General features: G+C 36.5%; 1 protein-coding gene across 5 annotated transcripts in view; it reads right to left on the reverse strand.

The window, feature by feature from the left end:
* Positions 1–6,322: 6,322 nt before the first annotated feature.
* PTBP3 (polypyrimidine tract binding protein 3) overlaps positions 6,323–18,658 on the reverse strand; it is a 97,535-nt gene continuing 85,199 nt past the window's right edge. For all 5 annotated transcript variants that reach the window (XM_067553226.1, XM_067553224.1, XM_067553225.1 and 2 more), the window contains 5 exons: positions 16,215–16,248; positions 15,303–15,395; positions 14,184–14,400; positions 12,991–13,068; positions 6,323–12,079 (listed from right to left, as the gene is read on the reverse strand). In XM_067553226.1, coding sequence (XP_067409327.1) covers positions 11,947–12,079; positions 12,991–13,068; positions 14,184–14,400; positions 15,303–15,395; positions 16,215–16,248 — 555 coding nt within the window. In that variant the 3' untranslated portion in view covers positions 6,323–11,946. The remainder of the gene's footprint in view (positions 12,080–12,990; positions 13,069–14,183; positions 14,401–15,302; positions 15,396–16,214; positions 16,249–18,658) is intronic.

An 18,658-nucleotide genomic window follows, 5' to 3' on the forward strand; every position in this document is an offset into this window, starting at 1 on the left:
TAGGTTTAGCAAAGAAAACTTGCGAAAGCAAGAGATGTTCCAGCACCATCACTGGCGGCAAGAAGGAACTGAGAGGGTGGGGAAGCCAGTGGCACCTATATGCGGGTGCGTGTGCGTGCTGCTGCAGGAGGCACTACAGCCAGCTTGTATGGGTACCACTAGGGAAAAAGTTTTCCGGTACCGGTGCACGTGGAGCGCACAGACACCTAAATTGGGAATGGACACGAGCAAGCATTCCAAGAACCTTAGTGCACTTTAGAAATCCCCACCCCCATAGTGCACTTTACCCCACCCTGTAGACAAGCCCTATATTAGATGCTGCAGCACTGCTTTTCTCAGATCTCCCACATAGCTATGGAATTTACAGCTCTTGCTAGAGGGAAGTGTTAACAACTTTAGGTTAGTTCCAAGAGAATTCTAAGAAATCACACTTTTTTTCTAAACTGTGGCCAGAATATTCCTATTTAAAAATAATTATTAATTTCCCCATCTTTAAAAAGGGTTCATTGATATTACCTACTAAACTAGTGTTTGTGAAGTATGTGCAGTGTGTTAAGACTGACAATAGCAGTCAGGAATGCCTGGCTCCAAGACCTGGGTGCTTAATCCATTAAAACATGCTTTGAAGAGCACTACCACCAAGTCGTCATCTTCTTTCAAAATTTATAAGCATGAATCTGAGTAAATGGCTTTTGAGGTGATGTGACCATGTAGATTGTGAAATATTTTTCATTGGAAATCTTAGCCAAAAAAAGTTTTAAAATTGCTTCGATGTCATGGAAGTTTTCTGCACACTCACAACAAGATAAATTTACTTACCCATAATTGGAGTTCTCCAAATATATTGTTTTAACAGACACACATTGTATGAGATATGGACTTTACTTCCTAAGCTAAATAACCTTTTATATATCAGATTCATTGGGGTACACCACACGTTATTCTTCACTAGAAGCTGGAATATAAGACCCTTTTGTCTAAATGTTCCTCAGTTCCTCTCCTTCTCAAGTAAGGTAAAATGGGCAGAAGATAAAAAATAGCAGTTGGGAGGGTTAGTCTGGAACTGTAGACAACAATTGTAAAATTCTGGTTACTGGTAAATAAACCTTCTGTGAAATGACCTATGCAGATCCCCAGTAACAAGAAGGGACAATCTTCAATAGGAGAGCAGAGGACGACTAATTTAAAAGACCGAAGCACTGCTCTCATATTCAAAGTCCTTTCAGAAACAAGAGATTAATACTTCATAAAAGTGTGAATTGAATTCCAAGGGGCAGGCAGGTTTGCAGATTTCAGCTGGAAACATGAAGGTAGGCAAGGCACTGACACTGCAACCCACTTTCTGGTACTGAAACCCTAACTAAATCTCATCAAACTGCTGAAAAAGTGTAGGCTGTGGGCCAAACAGCATTCTACCCCCTAAGAGATACCTGGAAACATATTGGTTCTATTATCCTCAGATGACAGACCATGCAAACAGGTTCTTCTTCCCCCATTAGCTAACTCTTCCACTCTCTAGAAACAAGAAGAATCAGTCGTATACCACAGCAAGCCCAAGCCTAACATACATAACACAATCAACTTAGACATGCTTTGAACAGAAATAGCAAAGGGCGGACATAAAGATTCTCAGAAGGCTTAGGAAGGTCAGGTTTGTGGAACCCTAACAGATAAGGTGTTACTCATCAAGTACATCTACATTTTCAAATTAAAAAAACAACATACATTTGACCAGACTGGCTTTTAACGTTCTACAGACTAAATTCTTTGTATATACCTACCCTGCAAATGGAGGTGTGATTGTACCACAGATAGGCAAACACATACTAGCTTTAATCGACCTAGCATGGCTAACAGTAGTAGTGAAGACATGATGGCACATGCTAGCAACCGAAGTACAAGCCCGCTGGGATTCCTGGGTACATACTCAGGTCATCAGCCTATGCTGAAGTCCATGCCTCCTTGTCTACACTAGTATCTTGTGCTAGCTACATTAAAGCTAGCACAGATATGCCTATTTGTGCTAGGCAGACTAAAGGCAGCCTTGGAAGGATTAGATTTTTATTGGTAAGTGTTGGTAAACATCCATTTCACTGTACGTGTACGTACACACACACACACACACACACACACACACACACACACACACACACACACACACACACACACACACACACACACACACACACACACACACACACACACACACACACACACACACTTCCATCAGTGGTGATAGACATTTAAATAGGCAAAGAAAAATGTTGCTCGAAAACTTAAGGATATTGACTGTGTATATCTTGACTTGTGATGTTGACAGTGTGTGTTTTAATGGTTATAAAGCTTTAACTTTCTGAATCTCAATGCCTTACTGTCATTAAATAATTGTCTGACACTCCCATAATTTCACACAACTGAAAATTTAAATAGATAGAAATACAAAAAATGCCTAAAAATAAACATTGCTATTATCCATCATCATTATAAAAAATAATCAAATTCTGCCAGGCCTAAGTAAAGCCAGCTCGGGTTTGCTTACCCATGCTATCATCACACCTTCATGTGTGGGCGCACAGTGCCTAGCACAGTGGAGCTTCAATCCTGAGTGAAGCCTGTAGGTGTTACTTTACAATAAATAATGCATTTTCAATCTTTACTTTCCCATTCCTTGTAGATAATTCAGGGGTTTTGAATAATAGTAGCTATTTTACAATTCACTGCCACCATCAAACTCAATTCAGTGGCTCCAGTAAATCTACACATGCTACAAACCCATCCATTACTATCAAGGCCTTCAAATCAATAATAATGGGAAAAGAAAATACAGAAAGCCATTGCCAAATTATGGCAGTGCACACTGCAGACAGATCTCCCTTCTAAGATGGTGTGGGTCTCTTAGTATTCTAATTTTCCTTTAGAAAACCTTTACTTTACATTTACCACTCTTGCTGCCTCAATTCTGCCAATGCTCCCTTTCACCAATGAAAACTTTGTGATGGAAAGAAATAATACTAAGAGAAGTAAGGGTTTTTTTTGGTCCGTCCCAGAGTAGCTATAGAATCAGGGCCCGTATCCATGAATTTTAACACTGACAGACCCTTAAATCTGTAAGCCAATTTCCCCACCAAATATTCTGCTGTATGGGCAATGCCTCTCTACACTCTATGTCCTATCCCAATTCCAGCTCAGTTAAATTACATTCTGCTGGTCTAAATCCCCCTGCAGTTTCAGTTGGATACAGTATTCAATTTCTGTCCTCTGTCCTAGCCAGGCCCATAACATTGCTCTGCTCTGTTAAACTGACCTAGTGCATTTGGGGTGGATACCAATTCTTTACAGCTAGGGATGGGGAAGGTAACAATTGTTTTTCAAGCTGTCAATTAGAAGCTAAGCACTTATGTTAAACTCTCAAAGAAATACTAACAGATAAAACACAAATTAGTCTAACAATCAGGAGCTGACACAGGAGCTGAAAAAGTCTTGCTGATGTGATACAGGCTACACTGTCCTCACTGGAAGATCTTAGTTTGATTGTGAAGAATAGACTGCAGCAGGTTTATCCAGCCCACTGCATTGTACTGTACATTCTCAAGTCTGCATCCACGACAGAAGCTTCTACAGCATAGAGTTAACTGAAACATTCTGATAAAGAACTAGTGAGGTCTTCAACGATGAAGCACTCAGAGCTTGCAAGCACATCAGAACAAGAACAGTCAAAGTCAAAAAGCCTTAGCTACAACTAATGAGTATGTATGCAATAGATCCTTCCAATATTTGAATGGCTGCAAATGCTCACAATAGTTTAATAGTCAGACACACTTTATGTTTGAAAGTAAAGATGAATCTATTGCCCTAGAAACATCAAGGTGAAAAACTGGACATTTCTCCTAGGGAGTTGATAGGGTTAGGGTTTTAGTGAGGAGTGGGGAGGTGTGCACAGGAAGTTTGGCAGTTTGGAGAAGGAACAAAAAAAGAGACTGCCCACCCCCCTCTCTGCCACACTTGTTTACTCTATTACATAAACTTTCAGTCCTTGCTCCCCTGTCCCAGTACTGACCTGTGGTAGGAAGTAGCTCGTGCCAATACTTCTGTTCCTCAGCCTGGGTTGGAAGCTGCCTGTACATGGTGGTGTGATCAAGCTACTAGTAGGCTTGCCACATGCAGCGCTGTTCAGTCTTCAACTCCATGTAACCTGTGTGGGAGAGTGCTGGCTAAGGATGGTGCTCACTGGGAAACTTCATGGAGAGCAGTGTGCTAACATTATGACAATCCTAGGGGGGTTCCTGAGGTACATGTGTTCACACACCCTGCTGGTAAGTGCAGAAGCAGTGATTGTCTAGTTTGCTCTTATTTAGAAAAACCACTGAAAAGCACTGGGATACCAAGGACTGGGTATCAGCAGGGATATTCCTGATTTTCAGGGACACGTGACCGATTTGTTTACTTTGGGAAAGAAGGTGTATTATTCCTTCCCATGATTATATTGTGGGGAGTGCAATTGTGCTGGAGTGTTAGCTTGGTGGACAAGGATCAAGGTTTTTTGTGGGAAGGTGTGTGTAGTGGGATTGGTAGCAAAATGTCTTGCATCCCTAGCAAAAAATGCAAACGCTTGCCGTTGGGCTTCCAGAACCAGTACTTTTTCCAGAGGACTTATGAGGGCTGCATAAGCATTTTACTCTAGGGAAGTGCAATACACCCTGAGCTGAATTCGTTAGATTTTTTGTCACCCTGGGACAACATATGATGTATCAGGAATCATTAGTAGCATTACTTACATTACACATCACTACTACTGCTATATGTGCTCTTAGCACTAGATGTCTGATATCTGTAGGGTTTTTTTAGTGACACTTTATAATTTAAGATTAAACTACTACACTTGCTTGCTTAGACTCAATGGTTAAAGTAGACAAACTTGCTTACACTAGTCAAATGCTGCTTTTAGCACTCAATTTTGGGGTCTGCTTAAATTCATGGTCTTTTGCACACAGTGAAAAAGTCCAGAACAGCTAGTGCAGAATAGCAATTGCCAAATAGCTGTTTTGCACTAATTCTCCGTCGAGAGACTTATTCCACACCAAGAGTACTTTTATGTGGTTAGGGATTAACCTAAATTGCACAAAGCCCCTTTTAGGGCAGAAGAAGAGTGTCCACATGGGGAGTTATTTCAGAATCTCTTTTGTGTTTCAAATTTCACACCCAATTTCACACTAACTTCCCCATATATACAAGCCCTTACACATAATCACCTCTGAATTCAGTTCAATGTGTCAAAATGAGTCTAATGTAAGTGTAACACATATTGAGGGGCTAGCAGAGAGGAGCATAGTGAGAAAAGCAACTAACAGGAGGATTTAGAAAGGGGTATGGTTAAAGTAGGTCACCCAATACAGTAACTAAAGTTACATGTTTTGGAACCTGGGCACGTAACTTATATCAACTTGGCCACTCCTGTCACTAAGTGGGTGAAAATAGGTGTAAGGGAATCCAAGTCCTGGTCTCCTCTTAACAGTTAGGTTGGCATAGCTACAGCACTTACGTGTGAGAAAAATTCACACCCCTGAGAGCGGTAGCTATGCTGACCTAACTCCAGATGAAGACATGTCTAGGTCAAAGGAAGAATGCTTCCATTGATGTGGCTACCACCACCAAGGGAGGTGGATTACCCACAGAGATGGAAAAATCCCTTCCATTGGTGTAATAAACATCTACACTATGGTGCTACAGAAGCACAGCTATGGTGCTTTACCTGTGCCACTTCGTGTCTATAGTGTAGACATGGCCCAACATGCCACTAAGCATTTCCCCTCAATGTGCCCTATGATTGATTTTTTTCCTCCCTCTCTAGTGTAATGAAGCAATACCCAAATACTTTATACAATCTGAGTTACATACTTTTCCAGTCTATTGGAAATAAGGTCTCACCTCTATTCTGTGTAAATTTCATGATGATGTTCCTATAGAGTAAGTATGCTCTCTTTGAAAATACACACTGATCCTGTTAAATACTTTTTAAATAAAGAGGTTAAGTTTAGATGGCCAAACAGGCTATGGGGGAAAAAAAAAGAAAAAACGAAAATAAGACATCATTAGCTTTACAATTAAAAGACATGGGGAAACCCAAAGCAATAGACAAGAACGCAGAAAAATTTAAGAGAGTACAGATGTAATGACATTTATTAAAAGGCATGCTACAACAACTAGAGTTGTTAGGAAAAGAGTTAAGTATAGATACTCAAGTAATAATCAGCAAATACACAAACTTAAAAGAAATGGAATATACTGTATGTACACAAGTTAAAATTAATCATGCACTACGCAGTTAGAAAATAGTTTTTTTTTTTTTTAATATTTCATCTTCTTTGCATTTATAACATAAGTCATCTGAACAGACATGGAATCCTTTCCCTCCAATGCCACAAACTGCTTTACAAATGAAAGCTGGTACTGTTGCTTATCAAAATATACAAGACAATTGATGTTTATATAAAAACCATTTTATACTTTAACTTGTTCCCAAAAACCTTTTTTGCCAGGTAAAAAAAGTTGTTACAAATATTTACAGCATTTTCTTGTGTTAGATGAACATTCTTACAAGCTGAAAAAGGGACCTTTTTGAACAGATCATGTAAAATGAGCAAATGGTCAGTGACTCCGAGCCTTTTTTCTTGAATACAGTACGAAAAATAGTCCATTAACCCCTTGCCTTATCCCACACCATTTGGTTCACATTAAAATCCCATTTTCCACTAAGTGGTCCATTCAGCAATAGTAGATTAAAATAAAAGGTCACTTTGCACTGGGTCTTGTTTGAGAGGAGCTTGAGAGAACAGACAACTTTTCACAGAATGTCTCAGTAAAACCATAACAGACAGTCTTTGGTCAGAGCAATGAGGTGACATTCTGATGCAAGAATTTGCTTGGTCAGCAACGTTTATGACCTGTGCTGCTGTGGGTCTGGGATGAACTTCTGCAGCAACTGCGTAACATACCAAAAATAATGTGAATGTGGTTAAAAAGACTAATCAGAAATATGTAGGTGATTAGACTTCCACTAATCCCACATATGCTGCACACAAAGATCCAAGAATGGAAAAACTGTTTACAGTGCTGATATCAGCTTGCTAACATACAAGCTCTCCTTCAACAATACTATTATCAAGGACTTTCAGCTACACAAGCATCCACATTTCTCAGGGACTTTTCTAGATACAAGCTGTCATAATCACCACAAGCAGGTTATTTTTGGATTTCTACATACTGCTGTACAATGAACATTGCAATGGTAAAGGTAGAGGGATAACTTAAATCTTATTGAAACAGTTGCAATTCACTGCATGTATGGACAATCAGTGGGACAACATTCATTTTTAACCATATAAATACACATTTTCCTGAAAACAAGAGCATCAATTCCACTTAAGACTGAAATAGATAAGAAAAAAACTACAATTAAGACTATTGAAGGCACATCAACTTTGGTCCCATTTTGGTTTTTTCCTCTGTAAAACCCTGAAATTAAGTATTTTAGTAAATTTTCAATTATTCTGAAATAATTCACAATTCCTAATTGTTACAATTTGCTCTGAAGAAAGATTGAGAACAGTCATGTATATAACACACAGATCTTTCGACAACAGGAGTTAAAGTTCATTTAAAGAAAAAGCCCTGTGCAATCTGAAGTGTTGTTTTTTTTTTTTGCTTCAGCACAATAGTAAAATATTTTAAGTCTGGCAGTTTTACTCTCATTAACAGACCAAGACAAAAGGTAAAGGCAAACAAAAATGGCTTTAAATGCAGTTGCACTCTTTCTTTCGTTCTAGTTTTAAAAATAGCAGTACATGTTAGTAGGTTTACCAGAAGTTAAAACAGCAAGTCTCAGAGGCTCTTAGAGGAAAGCTCCACATTTCCTTATTCTCTAATTAAATGTGTAGCAGAGGGGACAGACTTACTGATCATAGACTCCACACTGGTGTACTTTTCCAGCAGCAGCAAGTATTTACTTCTGCACACAAATAGATGTTTTCAATAAGAAGAATAGGAAATACCGGTTAGGGTTAGGCAATTCTCCTTAGAAGATGACCCTTTGAATATGTAGGCACAGTATAGAACTCAATGTAAAAGGAAGAATGCTTTGAGAGGGTAAACATAAAAGGTAATAGTCAAATTAAGAAAAAGCAAAAAATGTTAAAACTTTAAAAGTTTCAGAACTTGCTGCAAGGTTCAGTTAATTTACAAAATATTTGGATTTGCAGAAAATACACTCTAGAGCACTCTGAACTTAAGACCAGAAATGGTAGGAGTTTTGTTCTGGTTAGTCCCTGCAGTATGGCCTGTACTTAATAAAATTTCTTTGTGCTTAAGCCAAAATGGAAAAACAAAATTCTGCATCTGAAGGTTTTTGGTATCTGTACTCAAGATCTGAACAATAAAAATAAATTTGAGTATTTTGCATTAGAAATTTGGGAGTTAATTTAACTTGTAATTAAAGTCCATATTTCAAAGATCACATTCTCTCATAAGCCTTGATCATGAAAAGAGCGCTATATCAATGCAGGAATGCATCCAACCAAAAGAGGCAACCCTAGAGCTGCTCCTTGTCAAATTAAGGACTTAGCTGTGTAAGTGAATCTCTCAGTTTTAGCCTGATCCCTCCCTAAAGAAATATCTTACTAGATGAGGAACTATTTTTGTTTTGTTATGAAATATACAAAGAAACTAATTAAATTTCAGGGAGCTTTAACCAGAATGCTCAATTTAAAAGCAAACAAATGAAAATGTACTGCTATTTTTGAAATCTGATATGTCTGCACCTCATATAAAAGCAGAGTCCTCCCACAGAGACAGAATCCTTAACAAGTACACAAACCTAAAAATAAGTTGATAGGGATAACTCACACTACAGATCAACAGCAAAAATGCATTACAGAATAAATGTATGACAAAAGAAAAGCACACAGAAGATTAGAAATATCCACCCCCCAGATGTTTTCTTTTAAAGAAACAAAACATCATAAATCTGTGACAACATATAAGCTGTAGGCCTCTAAAATTCAAACCACAAATAGTCCAGAACAGATTTTATCCATATACTAAATGTAGCTACATTTAAGTTAACAAATCAAACATGTTCTTCCAATTTTAATACCACACCAAAAAATCCCTCATCTTTTTAGATTAGTTCAAGCATCCCCATCTTCTGTTATAGTCAATAAATTAAAATGCATGTAATGTGTATAATTGTATACACATATATCATATTATACAAAGAGCACACACACACATGCCACTCAATATTATACATGCCAATACTACTACTTAAACTTAAAAGGTTGCTTTTCCCTGCTTCAATTACATTCATCTCCAATATAATTTCTCTCCTGTGTAGCAGCAATTCTTTAAAAATTCTTTAAAAAATCCTGGGTTGGCCAAGTTATTGGTAATGTTTTAATAAATTATGCAGATGGTACTAAAAAGTGCAGTAAGAAGGAATATTCTTTATGGACCCAATTTAGCAAATACACATGCCTATAAGCCCTATGAACATTCCAATGACATCAATGACATTACTTGTGATATAAAGTGTGTTCAGTACCTTGCTGCAGAAGGGCCTACCTGCAAACGAAGGGTCCTAGATTCTAGTAGAAAAATTAACTTACTGCAATGCTTTATTTTAAGATAATGCTGTGGAACCAAGGAATCCCACACATTTTTGTAAATTGTGAAGTTCTCCCACGGGGATCAGGTACTTGAAGGTGGCAAGAGAAAAGGATGATCACAAATGCCAAAAATTACCTTTCATATTTCTCCCTCATCTCTTTAAACCTTTCAGTAAATATATTTGAAGATATTTACTCATGGTGTATACACCTCCTATGGCACTATGCCCATCTATCTAGATGGGCATGATACCTGCTGTCAAACAATATTTATATTAAATAAAATTTATATAGTTTTGCCAACTTCACCATTCTCATCAGTCTACTGTACTTCATAAAAAGGCACATAACTTAGGAAGGGAAGTCAATGTATTCTACCGGTCTACAAAAATATTTGAGACAATGTATCTAACTTCTCTGTGTCAGAATGATTACTCAGTTTTTGCTACAGAGACCACCACCCCTTATGGATTTATAAATGTACAGAATTCTCCCTGTCTGCCAATCCTCAACTGGTATTAGGGAAAGAAAACAGATTTAATGAAAACCCAAGATGAATGAGTGCCACAGACCATTACAGCAGAAAAACTTTACATCTTTTCTACTTTCATAGTAGTTACAAAAGCAGAAATAAACAACCATTTATGTTTGAGAGTAATATCTCTTTAAAAACTTGATCAAATTTCAGTGGATATAACTTCTAAAAAGGATTTTTTTTTAAAAGAAACTGAACATACTGTAATACAATCATAGAAATAATTTTTAAAATTCATACCTATATTCAACAAAAATAGTAAGAATTGCATCTCTACTTGCTTTCCAAACAGAAGTGGACATTCAGTATCGAAGTTATGATATTCAGAAAGGAAAGCAAGTTAATTTTTAGTACTGTAAACTCAGTAATGAGGGGAAAAAAGGAATCCTGAGACAGATATTCTGAAAAATTAGATAAAATCCAGAAACTGGAATTCATTTTTTACAGCAAAATATTGGTGTCAGCTAACTGTAATCAGGTAAATTTGAAGAGGCCTACAGTATGTGCACTGAGTTATCCTCATTCCCACCTTCCCATCTCTATACCAAAGCACCAACATTTTGAATTCAGACTATTACTTATTGAAAAAACATTTTAAAAATCACAATGAAAACATTTAAAAACTAATAGACCAAGAAAAAAATCTCTCACCAAGCCCACAATACAGATTTCAGGATACTTTAGATAAAACTCTAAGCTATTGTATCATAAACACATAATAAGGCACGTAATAAGAAATTAAGTAAATACACAGTAATTCTGATTTAAGTATTAGAGATTATAGTGGTACAAAAACCCCTTGAGGTTAATTTTATTTTTTTCTAAAGACGACCTTACCAAAAATAACTTTTTAAAAATTTGTCAAACCATATGATAGACCTGAATATTTTCCTTAAGATTGTAAACATTTTTTTCTGAAAAGAAATGTAAAAAACTGTTTGAAATCAGGACTATTTTCTCCTTTCAATTTCTCCAAAGTCAGATTACACAATATCATTTCATAGTAAAAAACCAAAAATCTGAAGCTTTCATTCCATGATTGTATTCCCAGCTTCAAGTGTCAATGATACCACATCTGAAAAGATCTCACTTATTTTGATTTTTACTCCAGGGAGAGAGAAGGCACTGCCTTTCCTCCAATAATTTCACCCCTATAAAGAATTGCTGATTTTTTAAAATATGCATGAGCTATTCAGAGAGATGAGCCAAAATAGGGATACACCATTCAGTAAGATAAATATTGTTCAATATTCATGGTATAAGCTTGTTTTTCATTGAGAAACTCAAGCACTCTTTCACATTCAAATTAGTGTTTAATCCGTACAGAGAAGGAGTAGATTTAATATTTCATCTGAAGCATTCTTTGAATGGTATATATTAAAGAGGCTTCGAAATGTTGTGTAAGGCTGATTTGGAACTAAAACTAAAAGGATGTTCCTGAAATATAATTCAAAGGAGGGAATTTGACTGTAAATATTGTTGCTAAAGATTAATTTGACAGAAGAAACTGTTTATGGAGGAATATTAAACCTATGACCATATTACTGGCAGAAAAAAATTAGAAAGATCATCCCTTGATTCTTTACTGTGTACACGAATACACATGAACATCAAACTCAGCATGAGTTTCTCTCTCTCTCTTTTTTTTTTTTTTTTTTTAAAGAGGCAGAGTTGGTCTTAGCTGATTCAGTCTCTGTCTGAAGGTTTTACTGAAACTGTGGTGCAGTCTTAATAGGAAAGTTCACAGAAAAGTCAGATTGTAGATTTGGAGAAAGACACTCTGAGGTGATGGTTTTCCCCAAGGTCATGATTATGAAGCTCAATGAGAGCCTGGATTGCTTCTTCCACAGAGCCCAATTGGATGAGAGCCATTTTGCGATCTTTCCTGAAGTTCAACAGAAGAATAAAATTAATTCTAACGAATCTTGATTACATCAACACCTCCCAAAAGTTATCATACAGTTTTTCAGCCACTGTATTATCCATTGAGATTTTTGTAAAATAAAAGAATCAGAACAAGAGATGTACCCGTGAAAACAAACAAACAAAACAAAACAAAAACAGAAGCAGACATAACTATATACATCTTGAACAGATGATCTGCTATGATCCCACTTTGTTCAAGGATCCTGTAGCATCTCAAAAACTGAACAGGGTAAATATATCTGTTTGGAAGGCCTCTAAGGAGAGTGTAAGTGTTGGGCATTCAAAAGGAGTCATTCTTGCCTAGGAGTTCCAGAGGGGTAGCCGTGTTAGTCTGTTTTTAGCAAAACGAGTCCTGTAGCACCGTAAAGACTCACAAATTTCTTTGGACAGCCCACAAAAGCTTACGCCCAAATAAATTTGTGAGTCTTTAAGGTGCCACAGGACTCTCATTATTCTTGCCTATGAGTCAGTATTTAATGGATGCCCCCAAAATAGTGCTACAGGACACTGTACTAATGCAACTGCCGTCTTTCAGGTGAGATTTGAGACCCCATAGTTCTTTTGAATGAACAGGGGAGTTATTTCAAGTACCTTGTCTAAATTTCAATTTGGGCATCTACATCCTGCCATCTTAAGAGTTCCATGCAATCCTAATTGGATACTATATTAGACTTCATTTCCTGTCCATATTGTACAGTGTTAGTATACATTGTTTATAAACTCACTGCAAAGGTGATTTATATCTTTGTGCATAAAATTTCTTCATGTACATTTTCAATACATAAAAACAGTTCACTATCCTTCAGGACTAAAGGTTCTATAATAAAATCATTAAATGCTCTGATATGCTCGGAGGATGGGAGAACTTACTGGAAGAATTTGAAGGCTTTCACAGTACATCCAGTATCTGCAAAAAGGTTCTTCAAGTCATCAACAGTAACTGAAGGTCTGTAATCAAAATATTCTCAAATTAATTATATACTCTGTGCTCTTTTGAACTTCCATTTCAGGCTTCCCATGTAAAGTTTGAGGGCCAAATTTTGCCTTGACCAACTTAAATCAGTACAAACTATGGCCCCAAGTATCTAGGCTTTTATATTATGACTAACATTTCAGTGTTCTGCAAACTCCCATGACAAAACTCAGGCTTTTCCCTCATTGTTCACAAAGGCAACTTCCGGAATTCATTCCGAACTCTGATTTCTACTCCAAGAAAAATGTATTTTAGGGTTATACTTAACCTGATTTGTACATTTTTACTTTTGAAAGTGTGCTTTTTATTTAAAATGTAGTCCTCTGAATATACCTTTGGTGAGGCGCTCCCCCCCCTTACTTTTTGAAACAATGTTCCTTTAGGGTACTGCTACCTACAACCATAGTTGCAACATTAAAGAAGCTTATCTGAGAATTTATGGTATTTATTTATTTTTGCTATTTCATCTTGGAAAGTAACATTAACTAGCTAAGTTTCTTTTTCTTGCTCACTTTCTGGTTCTGATGTTCTAGCATAATGCTGCAATATTAGGGGTTGCACAGAAAGTTAACAAGCTAGCTTGGATTCCACCTCCTAATATTAAATCTAAATTCTGTGCATGTGTATTACACTATTCTTACATGCACAGTCATTATATAGAAATAATGTACATCATATATATAGCTACAGTATGTTATGTAGCAGAGTCTAGTAACAGGTTTTCAAGAACTTTGCCTTCAGTACAGATCTACAATGTTGGATACGGTGTGCAAAAAATATCTGTGCAAGCAGACTAACAGTGAAAAACAGATTGTATATGAGGACACAATCGTCTTAAAACTGAATGTGTCCCTTTCAGGAGTAACAGAAGTCACAGGCCTTGGTCACTGTTAGAGCTATATTTGCAAATGAATACACTTCAAATTCTCTAGTAAAAAGCAATACAGACACTGCAACTTATTCTTATGGTTTTAGACCATAGGGTAATGAATCAGAATTCTTAGCAAACAGAATAGGCAAAAGAAAAAAATGCTCATTTTTAATAGACAAGTTTCTTTCTAAATTGAACTGTGCATGTTTGGGTACGTACGGAATGTTGGAGAGATGCAGAGTAGCAGATGGAGGGAAGATATTTTGGAAGTTCTTAGAGCCAGGTTTCTTAAAGCGATGTAAAGGGCTATTGCTATAGTCCTTAGTCAGACCTTGGTCCTCTTGTCCCTCACGAGGAAGCTGAACAGTCTGATGCTTTGAAAGAGTTGCACGGAGCACTTTTCCATAAAGCCTCTGCCCATTCAAGTGGCTCATGGCTAGAACATAAATGTTGATAACAATTGAACAGGAAAACAGACTAAGAGAAAAAAATCCTTGTGCTGTTTGAATGACAAACCTCAAGTTTGTCTAACAGTTCCATTTACAGCTGGACAGCAGTTTCTCAAGTTTAATAGCAACTATTAACATTAACTAAGCTTCCATCTTTGATTGCACAATGTTACAGTTCTAAAGATGTAATACCACCTCTAATTTTAATTTAATAATACAAAGTAGTTCTTCTAATCCAAATTTTTTTCTATCTTTTTATTTTATTTTTGATTATTCTAAATATTGAAATGTTCAAAGAAAAATACTTTCAAAATCTTTTAAAATATTTTGGCAAAATATTCCTAATCTCTTACAACACTAGCTTTTCCTCGGATTACTACAAAAGACTCGTTTCTTCTTACTTTAGAATAAATAGCTAAGTAACATGTAAAACTAGGTATTTTAATATTCTTGTGCCAGTTACTATGACAGAGTGTGCATACAAAAGTTACCAATGCCTACAATTCACTATTGTCAACAGAAATACAAATAGACTCAGCCCATTATTAAGCTAGACTGTAGGTAACTATGCATTCTTATTACTTTGGCAAAGTCGTGAGCAAGCAGATGAGTTATAAACTTATTTTTGTACTGAGCAGAGACTGGATTTTGTGCTACAAGTGGGTATTAGGACTGTTTTGGTTTGATTTTTTTTTTTAAGTTACGTCAGAAGTGCCTGAAGTACCAGAACATTTTACTGAAAAAAGTTTTGATTTGTAGTAATTTAGTATGTCTAAAGCAGTAATTGAACAGTAATTCTGAACAGCAAATTGTGGAAACAATTAACTGCTCTAATGGAAACTACAGAGCAATACAACAAACGTGGCAATAAACATCTCATTATTAGTACCTAATTGAGCCTGGGTTGCATCTGCCATCTGAACCAAAGCATTTTCTTTTTTGTTAAACATGATCTTCACTCGATGTACATCACCATACACTCCTGTGGAAATCCAAAAAAGGTACTTTCAATTTATGAAATTGTCTTGAGTATTTGATTATCTATGGTGCAAAACACTCAAGTGTCAAGTCTGTATCACTGAAGTTCATCAGCAGAAATGGAGAATAATCAATCTATTTAAAACAGTTGGGCAAGGATCTTTGTATGAAGAGCTCTCAAAGTTATGTCTTTGAATGCATTTTTGAATTATGAATAATTGTGGCATCTCTTTCAGTACTGACACCAGACATTTATTTTTAACTGCCAAACTTGGCAACAATATAAAGACAGGGCCTTAAACAGGGGACAACATATAGAATATATCATTCAAGACACCAAAAAAGCATGAATGACAGACACTCTGGGTCTGTATAAACCCCACTTTATTTCCCCCAGTGCTGTCTCCCCAACCCAATTCTAGTGGGGCAAAGGAAGGGGAGGCAAACATGAAAGGGAGCACATACTCAGAATTTACTAAGACTATCTAGGTTGGCCCTCCCAAGCCAATCCACCATTCTATTTTATCTGCTTTGAAAGTTTTTGCCCTCATTCCCCTGTGACTACTATCGAAGTTCTTGTCATCTTAAAATCAGCATGTTCTCTTGGGTTCCTGTTTAAAAACATGCAATCCTGCCTTACAATCCTCTAAGTGATTTCACAGGACTGAAAATGATGGCAACTATGTTTTTCTGGATAAGAAACAAAAATGAAATTTTAATTAAATCAATCAGTTTATCAGATGAACAATAATGCTGATCCTGTAATTTCTCAGAGTACGTTTCAAATAACATTCTGTAATAGTAAAGGTAATAAAAACCTTACCAAATAGAATAAAGAGTCCATGAGGTGTGATAGCCTGTATAAATGACAAGACAAAAATATATTTTAAGACCATTTGAATATATAAAAGGAATCTAAGCCATAGTTATTATAGTCAACTATTTTGGTTACTAAGTATTACTGCAAATTGGTAAAAACATTATGCTTGTTTAGAAAAAAAGATCCTCTCATACCAATGGATGCAGCATAATGCCTGTTTTAACATGCATTTGCTAAGCATGCGTGAAATGTTTTCAATAGGCGGTTATAAAATTTGCAATAGTTCACAATCACAGTAATGGGCTTAAATTGCAGCAAGGGCAGTTTAGGTTGGACATTAGGAAAAACTTCCTGTCAGGATAGTTAAGCACTGGAATAAATTGCCTAGGGAAGTTGTGCAATCTCCTTTATTGGAGATTCTTAAGAGCAGGTTAGACAAACACCTGTCAGGGATGGTCTAAATAATGCTTGGTCCTGCCTGCCATAAGTGCAGGGGACTGGACTAGACGATCTCACGAGGTCCCTTCCAGTCCTACGATTTCTATGCTGCATTCATCATCTTTTGCAATAATAAGAACTTGCCTACTATAGAGTAGGCAATTACTTTAAACCCAGTGTAAGTAGCTGCTAAATGAAGATAATCTGCATGAACCAATTCTTGTTTTCAAACTAGTTCTCATTTAGTAAAGCACTTAAGCATGCTTTACATTAAAGCACATGCTTCAGTGCTTTGTGACATAGGTGGTTTGTTGAATCAGAGTCTAGAGGAACATAGAGTATAATAAAGGACAATTGTGGGCATTATTTCCTACAGAGCAGAAAGACAATAGCTGTAAAATTACAAAAGGCCACTTGGGCTACAGATTTGCTTTCTCCATTAATCATTTCCCACCTCAGCCTAATGCTACCCTCAAAAATTGATGTCTGTTCTAGTGAAGTATTTTGGATGAAGATTATACAAAGTCCACTCAGAATCAAATATCCAGTAAATTATGTGTTTCCTATTAGTTATAAAATGTTTAGTATTAATTTATAAATGGTGCCTTATCAAAAAACAAGGCTCATGTACAAAATTTGGGGGCAAAAAACCAGTTTCTCCAATTTTTAAAAGAATATACCTCTTCCAAAAATTCAACTAACTCCCAAACCATTCAATTCCCACATGTTGGAGAATAGCCAAGGCCCTACATCCTAACAATCAACAAAGTCAGCCTCTGGCAGACCAGAGAACGTTGAGGGCTTGTCATGGATGACATTCTACCAGTAGTCCAGTCCCACCTATCATGTGTAAATCTAGAGGCTAACCACTATTGGGTGCCTGTCAGTCTGGAGCTTTATCTACAGTGAGGTCTGTCAAGCTCTTCCCTTGCTGTCCTAGCAACAGTGCAGGTCTACAGGAGCTACTGCAGGTATAAGATGCTAGCATTTTAGCACTATTTCTACAGTCCTGTTCAGATGAAATAGACTGTTGACCCCCCACATAGTGTAAAGCTCATGTACTTACTAACACTTATGCCTGATGAGGAAGACTGAAGGACTTGTGTATATTATATGTATCAGGGGGCACAGTCTGCTTGTTCTTTTGACAGTGAGTTGAATTGCATGTATAAGGAATTTTTTTTTACAAGCAACCAAAAAAGTAGATAAACGTTACTTGTAGAGGCTTGGTGTGAAGTAATACCCAAGTTACTATAACTGAGCGAGTTATAATGTGAATTTTGAGAGAAGAAATTCATCTCTTCTGTGACATTAAGAAGGAAAATTTGCTCTCTTAGAAACTAAAAATTATGCCAGCATCTGTTAAACATTTTGAAAGCATTTTTCTTATCATCAATATTAAAAAATAAAATTGAGGTTCTCTTTTTTTAAAAAAGTAGAAAGATACTGATTAAATATAAATCTACTTTGCATTATTCACTGAAAATTAGAAGTATGATAATATTTTCATATTTAGAATTTTAACAATGTAATGTCAAAAACAGAAGCTATATGCTCAGATCATGAACAGAAAGGCCATAAAAATACTGGTGTCATGTCTATACTGGAGTTCTCACCAACGGGAGAATTTGACAGAATCTTCCATGTAGACAAACTCAGCTATTGCAAGTACAACCATAATATAAAAGGAAAGCGTTGGGAGGCAACCTCAGTTAGCCAGAACCCAAAAATGTATAGGGCATTACAGTTCCAAGTAAATACCTTTAAATTCATCTGCAAGCTAATATTCTTTGGGAGCTGGTGTGACATTCTCTTTACAGCCAATGCCACTCAGCAGGTGGCTATATTTTACAGTGGTGGTAGATTCCAAGTTGTATTCAAGGAAAGTAGAATGATCACAGTATTTTAAAAAACTATACAATAAGTCAAAGACATGAATAACCATGACAAGATCTGAGAGAAACAGGTGCAACTGTTTTTGGAGTAAAGTGTGCTTTGTCACAGAGGAT

This window comes from Emydura macquarii, unplaced genomic scaffold, assembly GCF_026122565.2.
Source record: "Emydura macquarii macquarii isolate MOO-44397 ecotype Brisbane River unplaced genomic scaffold, CSIRO-AGI_Emac_v2 contig_1451, whole genome shotgun sequence".
Lineage (NCBI taxonomy): Eukaryota > Metazoa > Chordata > Testudines > Chelidae > Emydura > Emydura macquarii.